The following is a 13,459-nucleotide window of genomic DNA, read 5'->3' as shown; positions in this document are numbered from 1 at the left end:
CGAGAGTCTATAGGCCTCCCGAGTACGGTAAGTCCCTAGTAGCCACTTTGCAATGTCTCTCTCGTGGTCTGACAGTCCTTTGCCGCAGGTTGTTCGAGCACCGGCTCTATATGTCGAGTCAATGCCTGGCAAGAAGATACGCGACAAGGCCGCCCATGCCTTAAACATTTGGCTCCAAGCCACGGAAGGCAGCTTGGGCCAGATACGAAAGGTCATCAGCCTGTTGCACAATTCATCACTCATACTTGACGATGTGGAAGATGGATCGATCTCTCGACGAGGGAGACCTGCAACGCACATGGTGTTCGGAACCCCGCAGGCCATCAACTCGGCCGGTTATCAGATCAATACAGCCATGGTGGAGGTGCTGAAACTGGGGGATGCGCAATGCATCGGTATATTCGCCGGTAAGCTTCGCTGTTGTTTTCACCGTAAACGCCCGTCACTCATGATGCAGTAGAGGAGATGGACAGGCTGTACCTTGGACAAGGATACGATCTGTTTTGGACTTTCAACACCACACGACCAAGCATCGAGCAGTATATGATCATGGTTGACTACAGTATGTGTTGCACTACTGACGAAAATCCCATACCAGCTGACCCTTGGCTTCACAGAAACTGGAGCCCTGTTCAGTCTGCTTGTACGTCTAATGGCTGCCAAGAGTGAAGTCGGTCCAACAGAAGCCCCAGATCTCACCCGGTTAGTCGTGTTACTGGGGAGGTACTTCCAGATCCGCGACGACTACATGAACCTCACATCAGCCGAGGTAAGTACTAGCTCACTTGAATATAACTACCTCTTAAGCAGAGTTGCAACAACTAACATGTCCATTTATAGTACACGGATCAGAAGGGTTTCTGCGAGGACCTGGACGAGGGCAAATTCAGCCTCACCCTCGTCCACGCCTTGGAACACGCGACCGAGACGGATTCGCACGTGCTTCGTCACATACTTGCGCAGCGTCACATCGCCGGCGGCATGTCATTGGCACAGAAACATCTAGTGCTGAGTATCCTGAAAGGGACGGGCAGCTTGGACTTCACAGTCGCCGCCCTGCGTAGGATAGACCAGGAGATTGGTATTGAGATTAGCCGCATTGAAGAGGTGACCGGAGTTGAAAACAGGCCACTTCGGACCTTGTTTGAGATGCTCAAAGTTTAGACAGAACTATTGAATTTGGGACGTGGAGTAATGGAGTAAATTATTGCGATAGAATCAACTGTACAAGGTCTTTATAGCAATGACACAGCTCACGTGTGTAAGTACCTATACTATCACAGAAAGCTTTTTGGTCCTTGACAATCCCTCTCAACCTTTTTGAATGCTATGTTTCAATCACGATGAGCAGTGATCATGTAGAACTGCGCAGGAGCCCACTCGGCATCTTGATGAGTGACGGTAAACCCCTTGGACTCCAACAACTGCTCGATCTGGGGTCGAATACCCCGAAGGCTCCCACGTCTCCACCATGACGTTGCGAACCAAAGCCCAATGGGCATCGTCGAGCCCTTTGAGCACCTCCAGCTCCGCCCCTTCGACGTCAACCTTGAGCAAGTCGATGCGTTGGAGGCCAGGGCAGTTGCCCAGGAAGCGCGACAGTCTCTCCAGCTTCACGTTCACCTGCGTCGCGCCCCCAAACCGCGCATCGGCCGCCTCGCTGCCGCGTTTCTTGACCGCCTCTTCGTACAGCTTCCGCTTCTCCGCCGGGACCAGGGTCGAGTTCCCGGGCAAGTGGGGGAAGTACGTCAGCGCCATGGTGCCTGCCTGGGACGCCAGCCCGCACGGGAACGTCTGGACGCCCGAGGTGGCGTGGTTGAGCTCCAAGTTGCGGGTTAGGAGCCCGTAGGTCTCGGGCGCCGGTTCGAAGGCGAGGATCGTGCAGGCCGGGTACTTCTGCTTCGCGTAGAGAGAGAAGAGGCCGATGTTGGCCCCGGCGTCGACGATGAAGGGTGCGTCGGGGAGGCCCGGGACGTTGTAGCAGTGGTCGTCGAAAATCTCTTTGTAGATGAACTGCGCCTCTTCTTTGCTAGTGGTATAGCAAGATAGCTCACCGAACTCAACAAGCTGGACCGTCATGATGGTGGGAAGAAATATGAGTGACTTGGTATTAAACTGTTGGGGGGTTATTGCGACCTGTTGTTAGGAGCAAGGCATTTGTCGCAAACCATCAACCATAAGCCTATACGTTCTCCGCTCGTATTATTAAGTGGTCTCCAGATTCGGAAGGGTCTGCGACAAGAGAGTGGTCGCCAGTTGCGCTACGCATATTGCCGTATTGAGCTAGACCTCGTTGTCAGCAACGGCGGCGCCCGAATTGGTAATGCCGCCTTAGTTGTTGGGGTGCCATACATAAAGCTATGGTCTTTTGCTGCCACTCTCCTGGTCCCCTCATCGCATTCTATGTCGTTGCAGGATACCTTTCGATTCAACACACCATAATGTCAAGCAACGATGACGAAGGCAAGCCGGCGGCCCGACAGGAGGTACACGACTGTCCCTTGGCCACTGACCCTGAGCAAAGCAGTGCTCTGGCGGGCGCGAATGAACGGTTGCTAAAATGGAAACTTGACTTGTTCATCTTGCCTCTCCTGGTGTCGATTTTCTTCTTGGCGGTTATTGGTCAGTCAAACATTGGCAATGCATACCAGGCAGGGCTAGCCGAGGACCTTTCCCTCACGCCTAAGATGTTTGCCAATGTGAACAGCTTGTTTCTCGTTGGATATGTTGTTGGCCAGCTCCCGGCTACGCTGCTATTGAGACAGCTGGGGCCTCAACGTCAGGTATGCACACAAGACCTATCCCCAAGTCGATGTTCAATCCCCTAACACATGCAGTTTGCGGGCGCAATGGTCTCGTGGGGCCTCCTGACCATCGGCGCTTCCTATGCCAAGAACTACGGCACGCTCGTCGTGTGTCGCGTCCTCATCGCGGTGGCCGAATCCATGATCCAGGGCGCCGTTCTCTACCTGTCCTTCTGGTATCGATACGAAGAGCTCGCGACCCGCGCCTCGGTCCTCAGCGCCACCAACGCCCTCGCCGGCACCTTCAGCGGCCTGCTCGCCTACGCCATCCAGAAGGACCTCGACGGGCGCAATGGCTGGCGGGCCTGGCGCTGGATCTTCCTGATCGAGGGCGTCTTGCCGGTGGGCTGGTCGGTCATCATCCTGCTCCTGCTCCCGTCGACGCCCAACTCGATCCGCCGGGGCTTCAGCCCGGCCGAGAAGACACTCTTGCTGGAGCGGGCGGCCCTGGCGCACAACACCGGCAACAACAAGGTGGTGCCCAGGCTGATACTCCGCGTCTTGGCGGAGCCCCAGTTCTGGTTCATTGCGTCCATCCAGAGCGGCCTGCTGCTGTGCTCGAGCTCGACAGCCAACTTCTTGCCGGCCATCATGGCTGGGCTCGGGTATGAGGGCGTCCAGGCGCAGCTGATGAGTGCCATTCCCTATGCTGTTTCGTTTGCCGCCATCCTGGTGCTCTGCCGTCTCTCTGATCTGTCTAGGCTGCGAGGTATCTGGATTATCGGCTGCTGTCTCGTGACCGCCGTCGGCTACATTGTGCTCCTCACCACCACGAAGCTCGCCGGTCGGCTGATCGCGACTTGTCTGATTACGGCGGGCGCTAACGCCCCTGCCACCATCTGCTTCGCGTGGATGGCTAGTGTCAACGTGGGCTACACCTTCCGAGGGAGTGCGCTGGCTTTAATCAACATCATGGCCCATCTCGTTTCCCTGGGTGGCCAACAAGCCTTTGTAGACCCCCCACTATACCACCGGGGGAGACGGTGGCATTGGCTGTCGCACTGTTCACGGCAGCTTCGACCGTATTACTGATGCTGTATTTCCGGTGGCTGAATGCGGAGAAACGCCGCGAGCAGCATTCGGAGAACTCCGAGAAGCTGCGGGCATTGAGCATAGACGAGATCGGTAACCGACATCCAGACTTTTTCTTTAGCTTTTGATGCCACTCAGGTAGTTCAATATATATATGTATATAGTCTACATCATAGAAACTCATTAGATCAAACAGAGTTGCCCATTATACTCCAAAACAAACAGCAAGGGCAAATCAATGTTCTATGCGGCTCGGCGGCTCGAGACCACTTCCGGTGGAATGACTCCGACACAAATTCAAACGCCAAAAGATCCAATTATTAATACAAATGAAAGGGTAAACGGTGGATATATTTATAGATTGTTTTATAATAATATCTACGAAGTACTCTATCCTTCCAGGCCCTCATATCGAAGCAGTCGTTGAAGTCACTTTTACCCGCACCCCTTTCGTGTCCAGCTTTGCTTGGGGTACCATGAAGTCATGCGCAATCTCAACATCCGAAATATCAGTCTCGTGCAATTCGAACGTGAAGCGTCTGAAGAGCATCGCGAGAGCTAGATGAAGTTCGACGTAGGCCAAGCTGCGATGCCTCTTATCAGCCATTGCACCGTGCTCAGTAGGTTGATGAAAACTCACTTGATGCCAATGCACATCCGTGGCCCCTTGCCGAAAGGAACAAAGTAACGGCTTAGGCTGTCGCCATCTTCGGTCTTCGGTTTATCCAGCCATCGTTCCGGATGGAAGCAGACAGGGTCCGGGAATATCTGCTCGTCGCGGAGAACATCAAGTGTCGTCATCGAGACTGGTGTGCCGGGTGGGATCACCCAGCCCTTGTACTGCATGGGCTTGGTGGGCGAGACGCGAGGGAGCCGGACAGATACCCCAGTAGAGATTCGGACGCCCTCTTTCACGCAGGCAGCCAAATACGGCAGTTGCTCCAAGGTCGAGGAGTCGGGGATTTTCGTAGGATCACTAATGGCTTCCGAGAGCTCGGTACGCAGCTTATTCAATGAGGATGGGGAGTCCAGGAGGTGAAAGACCGTTGTAGTCAGAGCCCAGGCTACCGTTTCTACACCGGCCCCAATCATTTGCTGCGCTTCCGATCCCAAGCGGCGTATTGTTTTCTCTGGTGGTGGCAGATTGCTACGAAGCAATTCATGGAATATGGTCGGATGCTCCTTGTCGTCTGGGTCTTTCCGTGGTCACTGATAATCTTGGCAATCTTGGCTTGAAGGTCCTACCAGATCCGTCAGTAAATCGAACGGATGAAACTGCTGGGGTGATATTTTACCTTTTGCAATTCCATCATTCTGTAAATGTTGGGCGCTAACGATTGAAGGAAGACCCTCGGGCTCAACCCCAATATCTGCAGATGGTGAGTCGAAAGGTGATAAAGGTTGCTGGTGTGGCTGTTGTGCTCGACTCACGATGAATGCCACTGGGAACTGCAATCCAAAATGCGAAAACTGACGTACGGCCTCGTACGCAGAATGGAAGTTGACCTGGAAGTCCCGGGACCTGAGCTGATCGTATGAAAAGCCGAAGCAGTACGATGCTATGACATCGCCCGCAAAGGCATTGAAGGCGTCGTTCAAGCAAACCACTCTACCGGTCCCGTGGTAAGCCGCGAGCCCCGTGCTCAAAAGCTCGACCTTTTCGTGCACCAGGGGCTCCAGCTTGGTGATGCTCCGCTTGGAGAACATGGGGTTGAGGGGCGCTCGACGGATGGCATGTAGATGGCTTCCGACGGTGGACGACGTCGTAGTGTTGGCACCGAACCGGCCCGACATCCAAGCATATCGCTCATACTCTTTATGGCCGGTGTAGAGGTCGTCCCAGTACTTGCTGTCCTGGATGTGCAACTCGAACGGGTTGATGCGAACAATTGGGCCTTGGTGATCCCGTGTTAGCCAGCAAGGCACGCACGAGAGAGCAGGTCATTAGCACCTACCATATTTTTTGTGCATACGCTGGATTTGAAAGGTGAACTGGCCCCGCAATACGACGTCGTAGTAGAACTCGTACCATTTCGAAACGGCGGCCAACTTCGGACCCGGAAACTTGGCTAAAGGGCTGAAATACAGGCGGTACAACACAAGACCGAGGACGTAGGCGGCGTACAGAGCGGCAAGGGCGGCCCCGACTGTTATCGACGGCCGCATGAAGCTTGGGGATTCCATGATGGATAGTGAACAACCTCGCTAAGCCAGATGGTGTTCTTGCGTCAATGCTATGGAAGATGGCATCTTGTGCGATCGTTCTGGACGGTCCTGCAAAGTGGAGCCCGCAACCCCTGTCGGCGGCAGGCCCCGGTGTTCCGGCATGACCCTTTTGAGAAAACCCGGACCCTGGACTTCGGCCGTCCTGAGTTATTACGGCCAGCTCGCATTGCATGCTGGGACTCTAGATCGGACAGGACAACGATTGCGACGCAGTATTGCATACATTTCTTTAGGAAATTCTGTGATTAAGGTTTCTTGAGGTAAAAATAACTACGGACACCATGATGACACCGGAGTGGGCAGAGCTTCGAATGCCTAGCACGTCTCAATTGGCTGCTGGGGCCATTTTGTTGATCGTGAGTGAAAATCATCCCTCTTCTAGTCTTCACAGTCCCAAGCGCTTCACTGCAAGCTTCCCGAGCTCACAGGCCGCAGGCCTACTGGGTTGCTGCGGCAATCTACAACAAATTCGTCAGCCCCTTGCGCAAGATCCCCGGCCCCTGGCTCAACGCCGTGTCATGGCTCCCTTGGTACAAGTACTGGTTCTCCGGCTACATGCACCGCGAAGTGCGGCGCCTGCACGAGCGATACGGCCCGGTCGTGCGGATCGGCCCCTCCGAGGTCTCCTTCATCGACAAGGCGGCGTGGAAGGACATCTACAGCCTGAAGCGCTGCCGGCAAATCGAGCGGGACCCGACGTCGTTCCCCTCTCTCACGCCGCACGGGGCCAGGTTCGACCTCTTGACGTACAGCCCGGCCGACCATGCCAAGTACCGTAAGATCCTCAACCCCTGCTTCGCGGAGAAGGCGACCAAGGAGTACGAGGGCACCGTCCGGGCGAATGTGGACAAGCTGATCGCGCAGCTCTCGGCCGCCGATGGCGGCCAGGGTTAAGGCGCACGAACATGACCCAATGGTTCCAGTGGCTCACGTTCGACATGGTCGTGGACGTGTGCTGGGGCGAATCCTTCGACTGCGTCTCGAAGCAGGAGAGCCACCCCTGCCTGGCGCTGTCCATGGACATGGTCTCGCTCTCCTGTTTCGTCGTGTTCGTCGCCTGGTGGAAGGGGCTCAAGGACCTCCTCGTCCGGCTGTCGGGCGTCGAGGGCTTGTTCGTTCGCCTCGTCCGGTCCAAGTGCGAGCGGAACGTCGCGTCTTCTGCTTCGTCGAAGAAATCGAGCATTTACTCCAACCTCCATGCCGCCGGAGACCCGCTCGGCCCTGTGGAGGTGGACGGGAACCTGACGGCCATCGTGATTGCGGGAAGCGAGACGACGGGGTTCGCCTTGACCGCTACGAGCTACTATCTGGCCAAGAACCCCGACTGCTTCCGGACGGCGGCCGCAGAAGTACGGTCCGCATTTTCTTCGCCGAAGAGATCAATGACGATGCTGTGCGGAAGTTGCCGTATCTCAAGGCCACCATAGATGAAGCTCTGAGAATGACACCAGCTGAGCCCAATGGCCTGGCCAGGCAGGTCGTCGTGGATGGGCTGGACATTGCAGGCCATCATATTCCCAAGAAGGTGAGATTTGGTTGACCTGATGCTTTCTTGTGTGCTGCAGCGGAGAGTATACTGACCGAGCCTATCACACAGACTGCGATTTACGTCTCCCAGTTTGCTGCCAATCGCTCTTCGTCCCATTTTCGAGTTCCAAACGAGTATCACCCCAACGCTGGTTGGGAGACCCCGAATTCAAAGATGATGAGCTCGATGCCGTCCAGCCATTTCTTATGGGAGTCAATGTGTGCATCGGGAGAGGCCTGGCGTGGATGGAAATGAGGTTGACGCTCGCGAGATTATTGTGGGAATTCGACTGGACCATCAACGAGGCGGACGGGGAGGCTTTCGAGCGGTCCAAAGCTTGGCACGTCTGGATGAAAAGTCCTGTACACCTGCAAGTTTCCAAAAGGGATCCCCGCAGTCTTGGTGCTTAGATATCTGAAATAGTCGCACTATGTGTTTACTACTTAAAGCTATGTTGTCCGCGAAAAGGAGGTGCTGCCTGTTAGGGTACTTGCATCTGCCAAACCTAGTAAAGAGAACCCAGCCGTGGATAATCAGAAGGTAAAGCAGAAGATGAGTTATGGATACAGCAAAAAAGGCATTGTTCACTACACTGATATGGTATATATAGTGTGGTGGTGGTGGTGGTGGTGTTGTCTACACGAAGAATGATACAATTCAATTCCCTGCCTTCATACCAGGCAACTGCTGATGGAGCATGTAGAAAGGCAATTGATCCTTGTATACTCTCATTTCCTTGATCTTGTCCTTCTCGGGGCCGTCAGTGACTAGTTTGAATACGCCAATCATCGGGATGGTGACTGGCTTGTCTGGGTGCGACTCAAAGAGGGCAGTGGAATGCCCAGAGCTGTATATGGTGCCCTCGCTGGTGATGTCTGGGATGGTAAGCCGTATTCTAAGCAGTACCACGAAGGGAACTAACCATTGTTATATCTAGAATGAGAGGTCTTGATGCCAGGCATTTTCTTCATTGATTCCTTAAGATCCTGTTTTGATCAGCCATAGCCACTGGATCACTGGATGGACGCATTGTAACTTACCCCAATAAAGTTCTCAAGCCCAGACGAGGTCTGTAAGCCGCCCTCGTACTGCAAGTCCATTGCAAAAATTTCACTAAACCGTTCGTAATTGTACGAGTCAAGGATGTCGAAGACCTATCCCATATCTCCATGAGCAAGCAGGACAAACGCGGAAATGAAAGAGGAAAAAACTTACCTTGGCCATGAAGGTCTCGGCATCCTCAGCTGACCTAATCTTGCTCATTGACATTGTGAGAGAGCTTGTAGAACTGGCACTGCAATCTGGTCTGTAGCAGCTGAGAGTTCCGACGGTGTAATATAAGAGGTCTGGTTGATGTCATCACGCCTAAAAAGGATCGACCGGGAGTGGCTGTCAGGAGGTGTCATCGGTAGGTGCCGAATCGGGCTTGGTGCAATCTAGACCGCGTAGTAAGCCAAAGCATTAAGTAAGCAACCCGTTCGGAACTTCCAGAAGGGGTCGTAACTGCGGCTAGGTCGATATCTGCTTTTTGTCACTGTATGATAATAGTTAGGAGGAGAATATACACAAGGTTTGGTTGGTGTCCTTTTTGCAGGTGTAGCATAGCAGTGCTCTCACGACGCAAGATTACAGCAGATTTTAACATCACGACGCCATGGCTCTGGCTTCACTTTTCGAAAAGTCTCAGGACTTGATTCCCGGCCTCGGGAAAATTAGTTACTGGTATCTCACAGATACCATCATTGTCGGTATTGCATGTTACAGTTTTGCTCTTGTCATCTACCGTTTGTGGTTCCACCCCCTCGCCCGTTTCCCAGGGCCCAAACTATTGGCTGCAACCACTTGGTATGAGGCGTGCGTTGATCTCACTTACCACGACTTCCCTGCGCGACTAGCGAAAATATACGAAGAATACGGTAGGTCCAACCCGCCCTCAGTTCTCTTCCCCTTATCGCAGTTTGTAACAGTCTGCCCCAGGTCCGATCGTGCGAGTCGCTCCCGGAGAAATCCATGTCAACGATGCCGAGTTCTTCCAGACCGTCTTCGCGGCCGCCGCAAAGCACCGGACTGACATAATTCCTCCCCGTGGGCTCGGACAAGAAGGTGAGCAGAACTGCTATAAGTATTCCCTGGACTATGCTCAACTGGTCCGATTAGATTCCATTGGTTCGACGCGAACACACGATATACATCAGCTGCGAAGGAAGCCCCTCGACAGGTTCATGGGCTACCAGAACGTCGTTCGCATACAGTCCATCATACACGAAGAGATCAGGACATTGGACCACAAAATGTCGTCTTTGAAAGGCAACGGAAAGCCCGTTCGTCTCGACTGTGTCTTTACCTCCTTCACCGGAGATATCGTTGGACAAATTGCGTGCGGAGAAAGCCCTGCACTCTTGAAAGGAAATGATTTCACTCCCGAGTGGTAAGGGCGCTCTCGACTTGGTCAAGTTACCATAGCCTCAAACTAATAATTCCAGGTATGACATGATTCGAGGCGCGGCGCGAATCATCCCGGTTCTGCGTCATTTCCCTCAGGTTGGAGAGTAAGTTAGCAAGCGACCCAAACCAGAAGAAAACGAACACCCGGACAGCATTGACAAGCTCAGAATAACTCAGAGAATGCCCGACTGGCTTGTGCAGATCCTTGTCCCCAAGTCCGCTGGCTTCAAAGTTCTGCAAATGGTTAGTGATGTTCAATCCAATCCCCTATGATGGCTGGATATTTCGAATTGACATTTCTGGAAAGCTGGGTGAGAAGCGTATCGCGCGCATCAGAGCCGAGACAGCGGGTGAGAAGACCGGCGACCAAGAGGAGGGCGGATCTATGTTCCACCACCTTCTCCGGAGCGATATCCCGGAAACTGAGAAGATCACCGCGCGTCTGAATGCCGAAGCTGTCTCCTTCCTTGGCGCCGGGACGTATCCTACCGCAGCGACCCTGATATTCGTTGCATACTGCATCCTTGCTGATAGCAAGATTGAGGCACGTCTCCAAGATGAGCTGAAGGAAGTGATGGCGAACTTTGATGAAGAAGTAAGTCGCTTTTGAGACTCGCATAAGGCGCAAAGCTTGTGAAAGACAGGAGAAGAAAGAAAAGGTAGATGCTAATCGATTCCAGGTACCGGACTGGACCAACCTTGAACAGATCCCGTATCTCGAAGCATGCATCAAAGAAGGGCTTCGACTTCTGCGCCTGTTCCGCCGCAAGTCACGTATTGCCACTGACATTGACCTCCGATATGGAGACTTCGTCATTCCCAAAGGGGTAATTAGCAGCCCGAAGAAACCGTGGACCGTCGATGTATGTATGCTTCTGTGCTGACCAGACTCGCTCTTATTTAGACACCAGTCAGCCTATCGCCATACACAATGCACATGGACCCCGACGTATTTCCCGACCCCGAAAAGTTCAACCCCGACCGGTGGCTGGGCGACAACCTGGACCCCCGCATGAAGCGCAATTTCAATCCTTTCCTTGCCGGCTCCCGGAACTGTATCGGCATGCAGTAAGAATACCAAACGTCTTTTTGTTTGTGTATTTCGAGTTCCATACTGACCAATTGTCTCTACAGCGTCGCGTGGGCCCAGATGTACCTGATACTGGGAACGTTGTTCCGACCCAACAAAGATTACCGCATGCAGCTAGGCGATAGCGATGCTTCGGATGTCTATCCGGTGGTCGACAACGAATTCGGCGTTGCAAAGCACGATTCCCGGGGCCTCAATGCCCTTGTGGTCTAACTCGGGATTGATCACTAACTGTCAGTACTGGTTCCAGTAAACTGGATTTGAAGCGGTATGAAAATACTTAAGGCACATGGTGCTTGCTACGCCGTTTGTGGCAGGGACTCTCGCGCGTTTTGCAGGCTACGTTTCAATTGAACCACTGTAATGTGATATCCACTGTAGCGCCCGCTGAAAGCATGACGCACTCTACTGAAGCAATCACTGATAAATAGAAGTCACTAAAACAAAGCCCCCAATCCAGCCAACATACAGGGCAGTAGTACAAATAACTCATCTATGAAGACCTGGGTCTCTATCTGTATATTCGCCATTCTATTTCAGGTACTTAGTTTAAGAGTAATACCGGTAGCTGGCTCTTAAGTTGAGGCCACGTTTCGTTCGGTCAGCCGGCTGAAGCTTATGGGGTGTGCGCGGTCCTCGACAGCCGGCGGGCTCAGCCGATATTTTAAGCTAGCTTTTTCCGTTAATTAGCCCGCTTGTTGTCCGGATTCAGCTGTGCGTTTTAAATCTAGCTGATGCTGGCAGCTGAATCCCTCCTGCGATATCGTTGACGCCACCACGGCCTCTTCCGTGCTGCCGTCGAAATAGAGATAGCGTTCATCCGGAACCTCGAGGGTCGAGCGCGAGCAATACCACACTCACCAGATTTCACGCACGCCGGCGCGACGGACGATACCGTGCGCGAATTAATGCCACACTTACCAAAATATCGTCGCACGAGCCCCTTCCCTTAAAAGCCCTGAGGCCCTTAGAAGGTCCCCTGGAAGGCCCCCTAGAAGGCCCCCTAGAAGGCCCCCTAGAAGGCCCCCTGGGCCCCAGGCTTAAGGCCCTCGATCAGCTCATTTAGCCGATTCCAAGTTCACTATGTTTTTTAGTCAGGATCCTGTAATTTGATTTGTTAGACTCACGGGGTCTGATCGAAACATTCAGCCAGAGTCTATTTTAAATCAGCGACCGATGCGATTGAAACGCTTCGCTGAGAGATCCAGCTGTTATGCTTTGTAAGCCGAAAAGCTTCAGCCAGCTGAAGTATGAAACGTGGCCTGAGGGGTGACCGAAACCTGGTTCTGTACCCGTGCCACGCCACCACTTTATTTGAAATTCGCTAAGGCTCAGCAACTGAAGTTGGTGCTGATCAGTTGAATGACCAACTTTTCTCTCTTTTACAACACCAATGCGTTTTACTATCAATATTATGCCTATTTTCGCGCTTTCTATCGAGGATCGGTTGCAGGAAGCGACAGGCTTCTATTTAGCTGCAGAATTTGACCAATATTTCGGAGTTGGCGGATAACTATAACGTACCGCGCGAAACCCTCTCCAAGCGACTCCGCGGTCAACGACCTCGCGCCGGCCACTCACCAGCTTACTCTTTACTTACCGACGCCGAAGAAAAGGCTGTATGTCATTATATTGACCGGCTTGATCGAATTAACTTAGCGGTCCGGTCAGAATTCGTGGAGGATGCGGCCAATTTGATCCTAAAAGAGCGCGGCTCAACCACCGAGACCGGATCGATCCGAACAGTCGGCAAGCATTGGACCAGGCGTTTCCTTCAGCGTCACGGTTACTTCCACCAAACCCAAAAACAACTCGATTCGAACCGCCAATACGCAGAGAATATTGAAATTATTCGGCAATACTTCGAGCTGCTTGGACAGACCATTATTGCGTACGGCATCGACCCGGCCGATATATGGAATATGGATGAGACCGGCTTCCGGATCGGCGTTGGCAAGAGCCAATTGGTGGTTACGAAGCGTAAAAGGGCTCATTACATTGCCCTTCCGGAGAATAGAGAGTCTGCCACTGCAATTGAGGCCATCTCTGCCGGCGGGAGGGTTATACCGACCTTTCTGTTATTGACCGGTGTTATTCACCAGGCTCACTAGTATGACCGCCGGCTACACCCCGACACAGCATTACGGCCCTGCGAGACCGGTTATTCTAATGACGAGATCAGCCTTGAATGGCTTCAACACTTCAATTTACATTCGAAGAAATTACAAGTCGGCAAAAACCTGTTGTTAATTGTTGACGGCCACGGTTCACATCACACCAAGCAATCCGTACTGTACTGTGATGATAATAATATTGTCCCCTTCGGCTTGACAC

General features: G+C 53.0%; 8 protein-coding genes across 8 annotated transcripts; 5 read left to right on the top strand and 3 right to left on the bottom strand.

The window, feature by feature from the left end:
* Positions 1 to 52: 52 nt before the first annotated feature.
* Positions 53 to 1,164, top strand: PG994_008174 (uncharacterized protein; the record flags this gene model as incomplete). The annotated part of the gene is made up of 4 exons (XM_066859583.1): positions 53 to 407; positions 461 to 562; positions 618 to 769; positions 841 to 1,164. 4 exons carry the CDS (start codon positions 53 to 55, stop codon positions 1,162 to 1,164), a joined length of 933 nt encoding a protein of 310 aa, XP_066715070.1.
* Positions 1,165 to 1,338: 174 nt separating this feature from the next.
* On the bottom strand, positions 1,339 to 2,079 carry PG994_008173 (uncharacterized protein; the record flags this gene model as incomplete). The annotated part of the gene is made up of 1 exon (XM_066859582.1): positions 1,339 to 2,079. One exon carries the CDS (start codon positions 2,077 to 2,079, stop codon positions 1,339 to 1,341), a length of 741 nt encoding a protein of 246 aa, XP_066715069.1.
* A 362-nt stretch (positions 2,080 to 2,441) lies between these two features.
* On the top strand, positions 2,442 to 3,964 carry PG994_008172 (uncharacterized protein; the record flags this gene model as incomplete). Its single annotated transcript, XM_066859581.1, has 3 exons — positions 2,442 to 2,783; positions 2,838 to 3,755; positions 3,785 to 3,964. 3 exons carry the CDS (start codon positions 2,442 to 2,444, stop codon positions 3,962 to 3,964), a joined length of 1,440 nt encoding a protein of 479 aa, XP_066715068.1.
* Positions 3,965 to 4,472: 508 nt separating this feature from the next.
* On the bottom strand, positions 4,473 to 6,020 carry PG994_008171 (uncharacterized protein; the record flags this gene model as incomplete). Its single annotated transcript, XM_066859580.1, has 3 exons — positions 4,473 to 4,931; positions 5,316 to 5,731; positions 5,792 to 6,020. 3 exons carry the CDS (start codon positions 6,018 to 6,020, stop codon positions 4,473 to 4,475), a joined length of 1,104 nt encoding a protein of 367 aa, XP_066715067.1.
* Positions 6,021 to 6,343: 323 nt separating this feature from the next.
* On the top strand, positions 6,344 to 6,956 carry PG994_008170 (P450 monooxygenase; the record flags this gene model as incomplete). The annotated part of the gene is made up of 2 exons (XM_066859579.1): positions 6,344 to 6,422; positions 6,454 to 6,956. The coding sequence occupies 2 exons, from the start codon at positions 6,344 to 6,346 to the stop codon at positions 6,954 to 6,956; spliced, it is 582 nt and encodes a 193-aa protein (XP_066715066.1).
* Positions 6,957 to 6,967: 11 nt separating this feature from the next.
* On the top strand, positions 6,968 to 8,000 carry PG994_008169 (Cytochrome P450 monooxygenase 1; the record flags this gene model as incomplete). Its single annotated transcript, XM_066859578.1, has 3 exons — positions 6,968 to 7,411; positions 7,441 to 7,587; positions 7,635 to 8,000. 3 exons carry the CDS (start codon positions 6,968 to 6,970, stop codon positions 7,998 to 8,000), a joined length of 957 nt encoding a protein of 318 aa, XP_066715065.1.
* A 247-nt stretch (positions 8,001 to 8,247) lies between these two features.
* Positions 8,248 to 8,859, bottom strand: PG994_008168 (uncharacterized protein; the record flags this gene model as incomplete). Its single annotated transcript, XM_066859577.1, has 4 exons — positions 8,248 to 8,465; positions 8,513 to 8,576; positions 8,631 to 8,678; positions 8,806 to 8,859. 4 exons carry the CDS (start codon positions 8,857 to 8,859, stop codon positions 8,248 to 8,250), a joined length of 384 nt encoding a protein of 127 aa, XP_066715064.1.
* A 385-nt stretch (positions 8,860 to 9,244) lies between these two features.
* Positions 9,245 to 11,338, top strand: PG994_008167 (uncharacterized protein; the record flags this gene model as incomplete). The annotated part of the gene is made up of 8 exons (XM_066859576.1): positions 9,245 to 9,506; positions 9,568 to 10,018; positions 10,074 to 10,139; positions 10,188 to 10,278; positions 10,343 to 10,630; positions 10,716 to 10,898; positions 10,940 to 11,103; positions 11,170 to 11,338. 8 exons carry the CDS (start codon positions 9,245 to 9,247, stop codon positions 11,336 to 11,338), a joined length of 1,674 nt encoding a protein of 557 aa, XP_066715063.1.
* Between the last annotated feature and the right edge of the window lie 2,121 nt (positions 11,339 to 13,459).

Source organism: Apiospora phragmitis (assembly GCF_038363925.1).
Source record: "Apiospora phragmitis strain CBS 135458 chromosome Unknown utg000007l:2111988.0-4706623.0:1.0-2598199.0, whole genome shotgun sequence".
Classification (NCBI taxonomy): Eukaryota; Fungi; Ascomycota; class Sordariomycetes; order Amphisphaeriales; family Apiosporaceae; genus Apiospora; species Apiospora phragmitis.
This window is presented reverse-complemented; position numbering and strand designations above follow the sequence as displayed.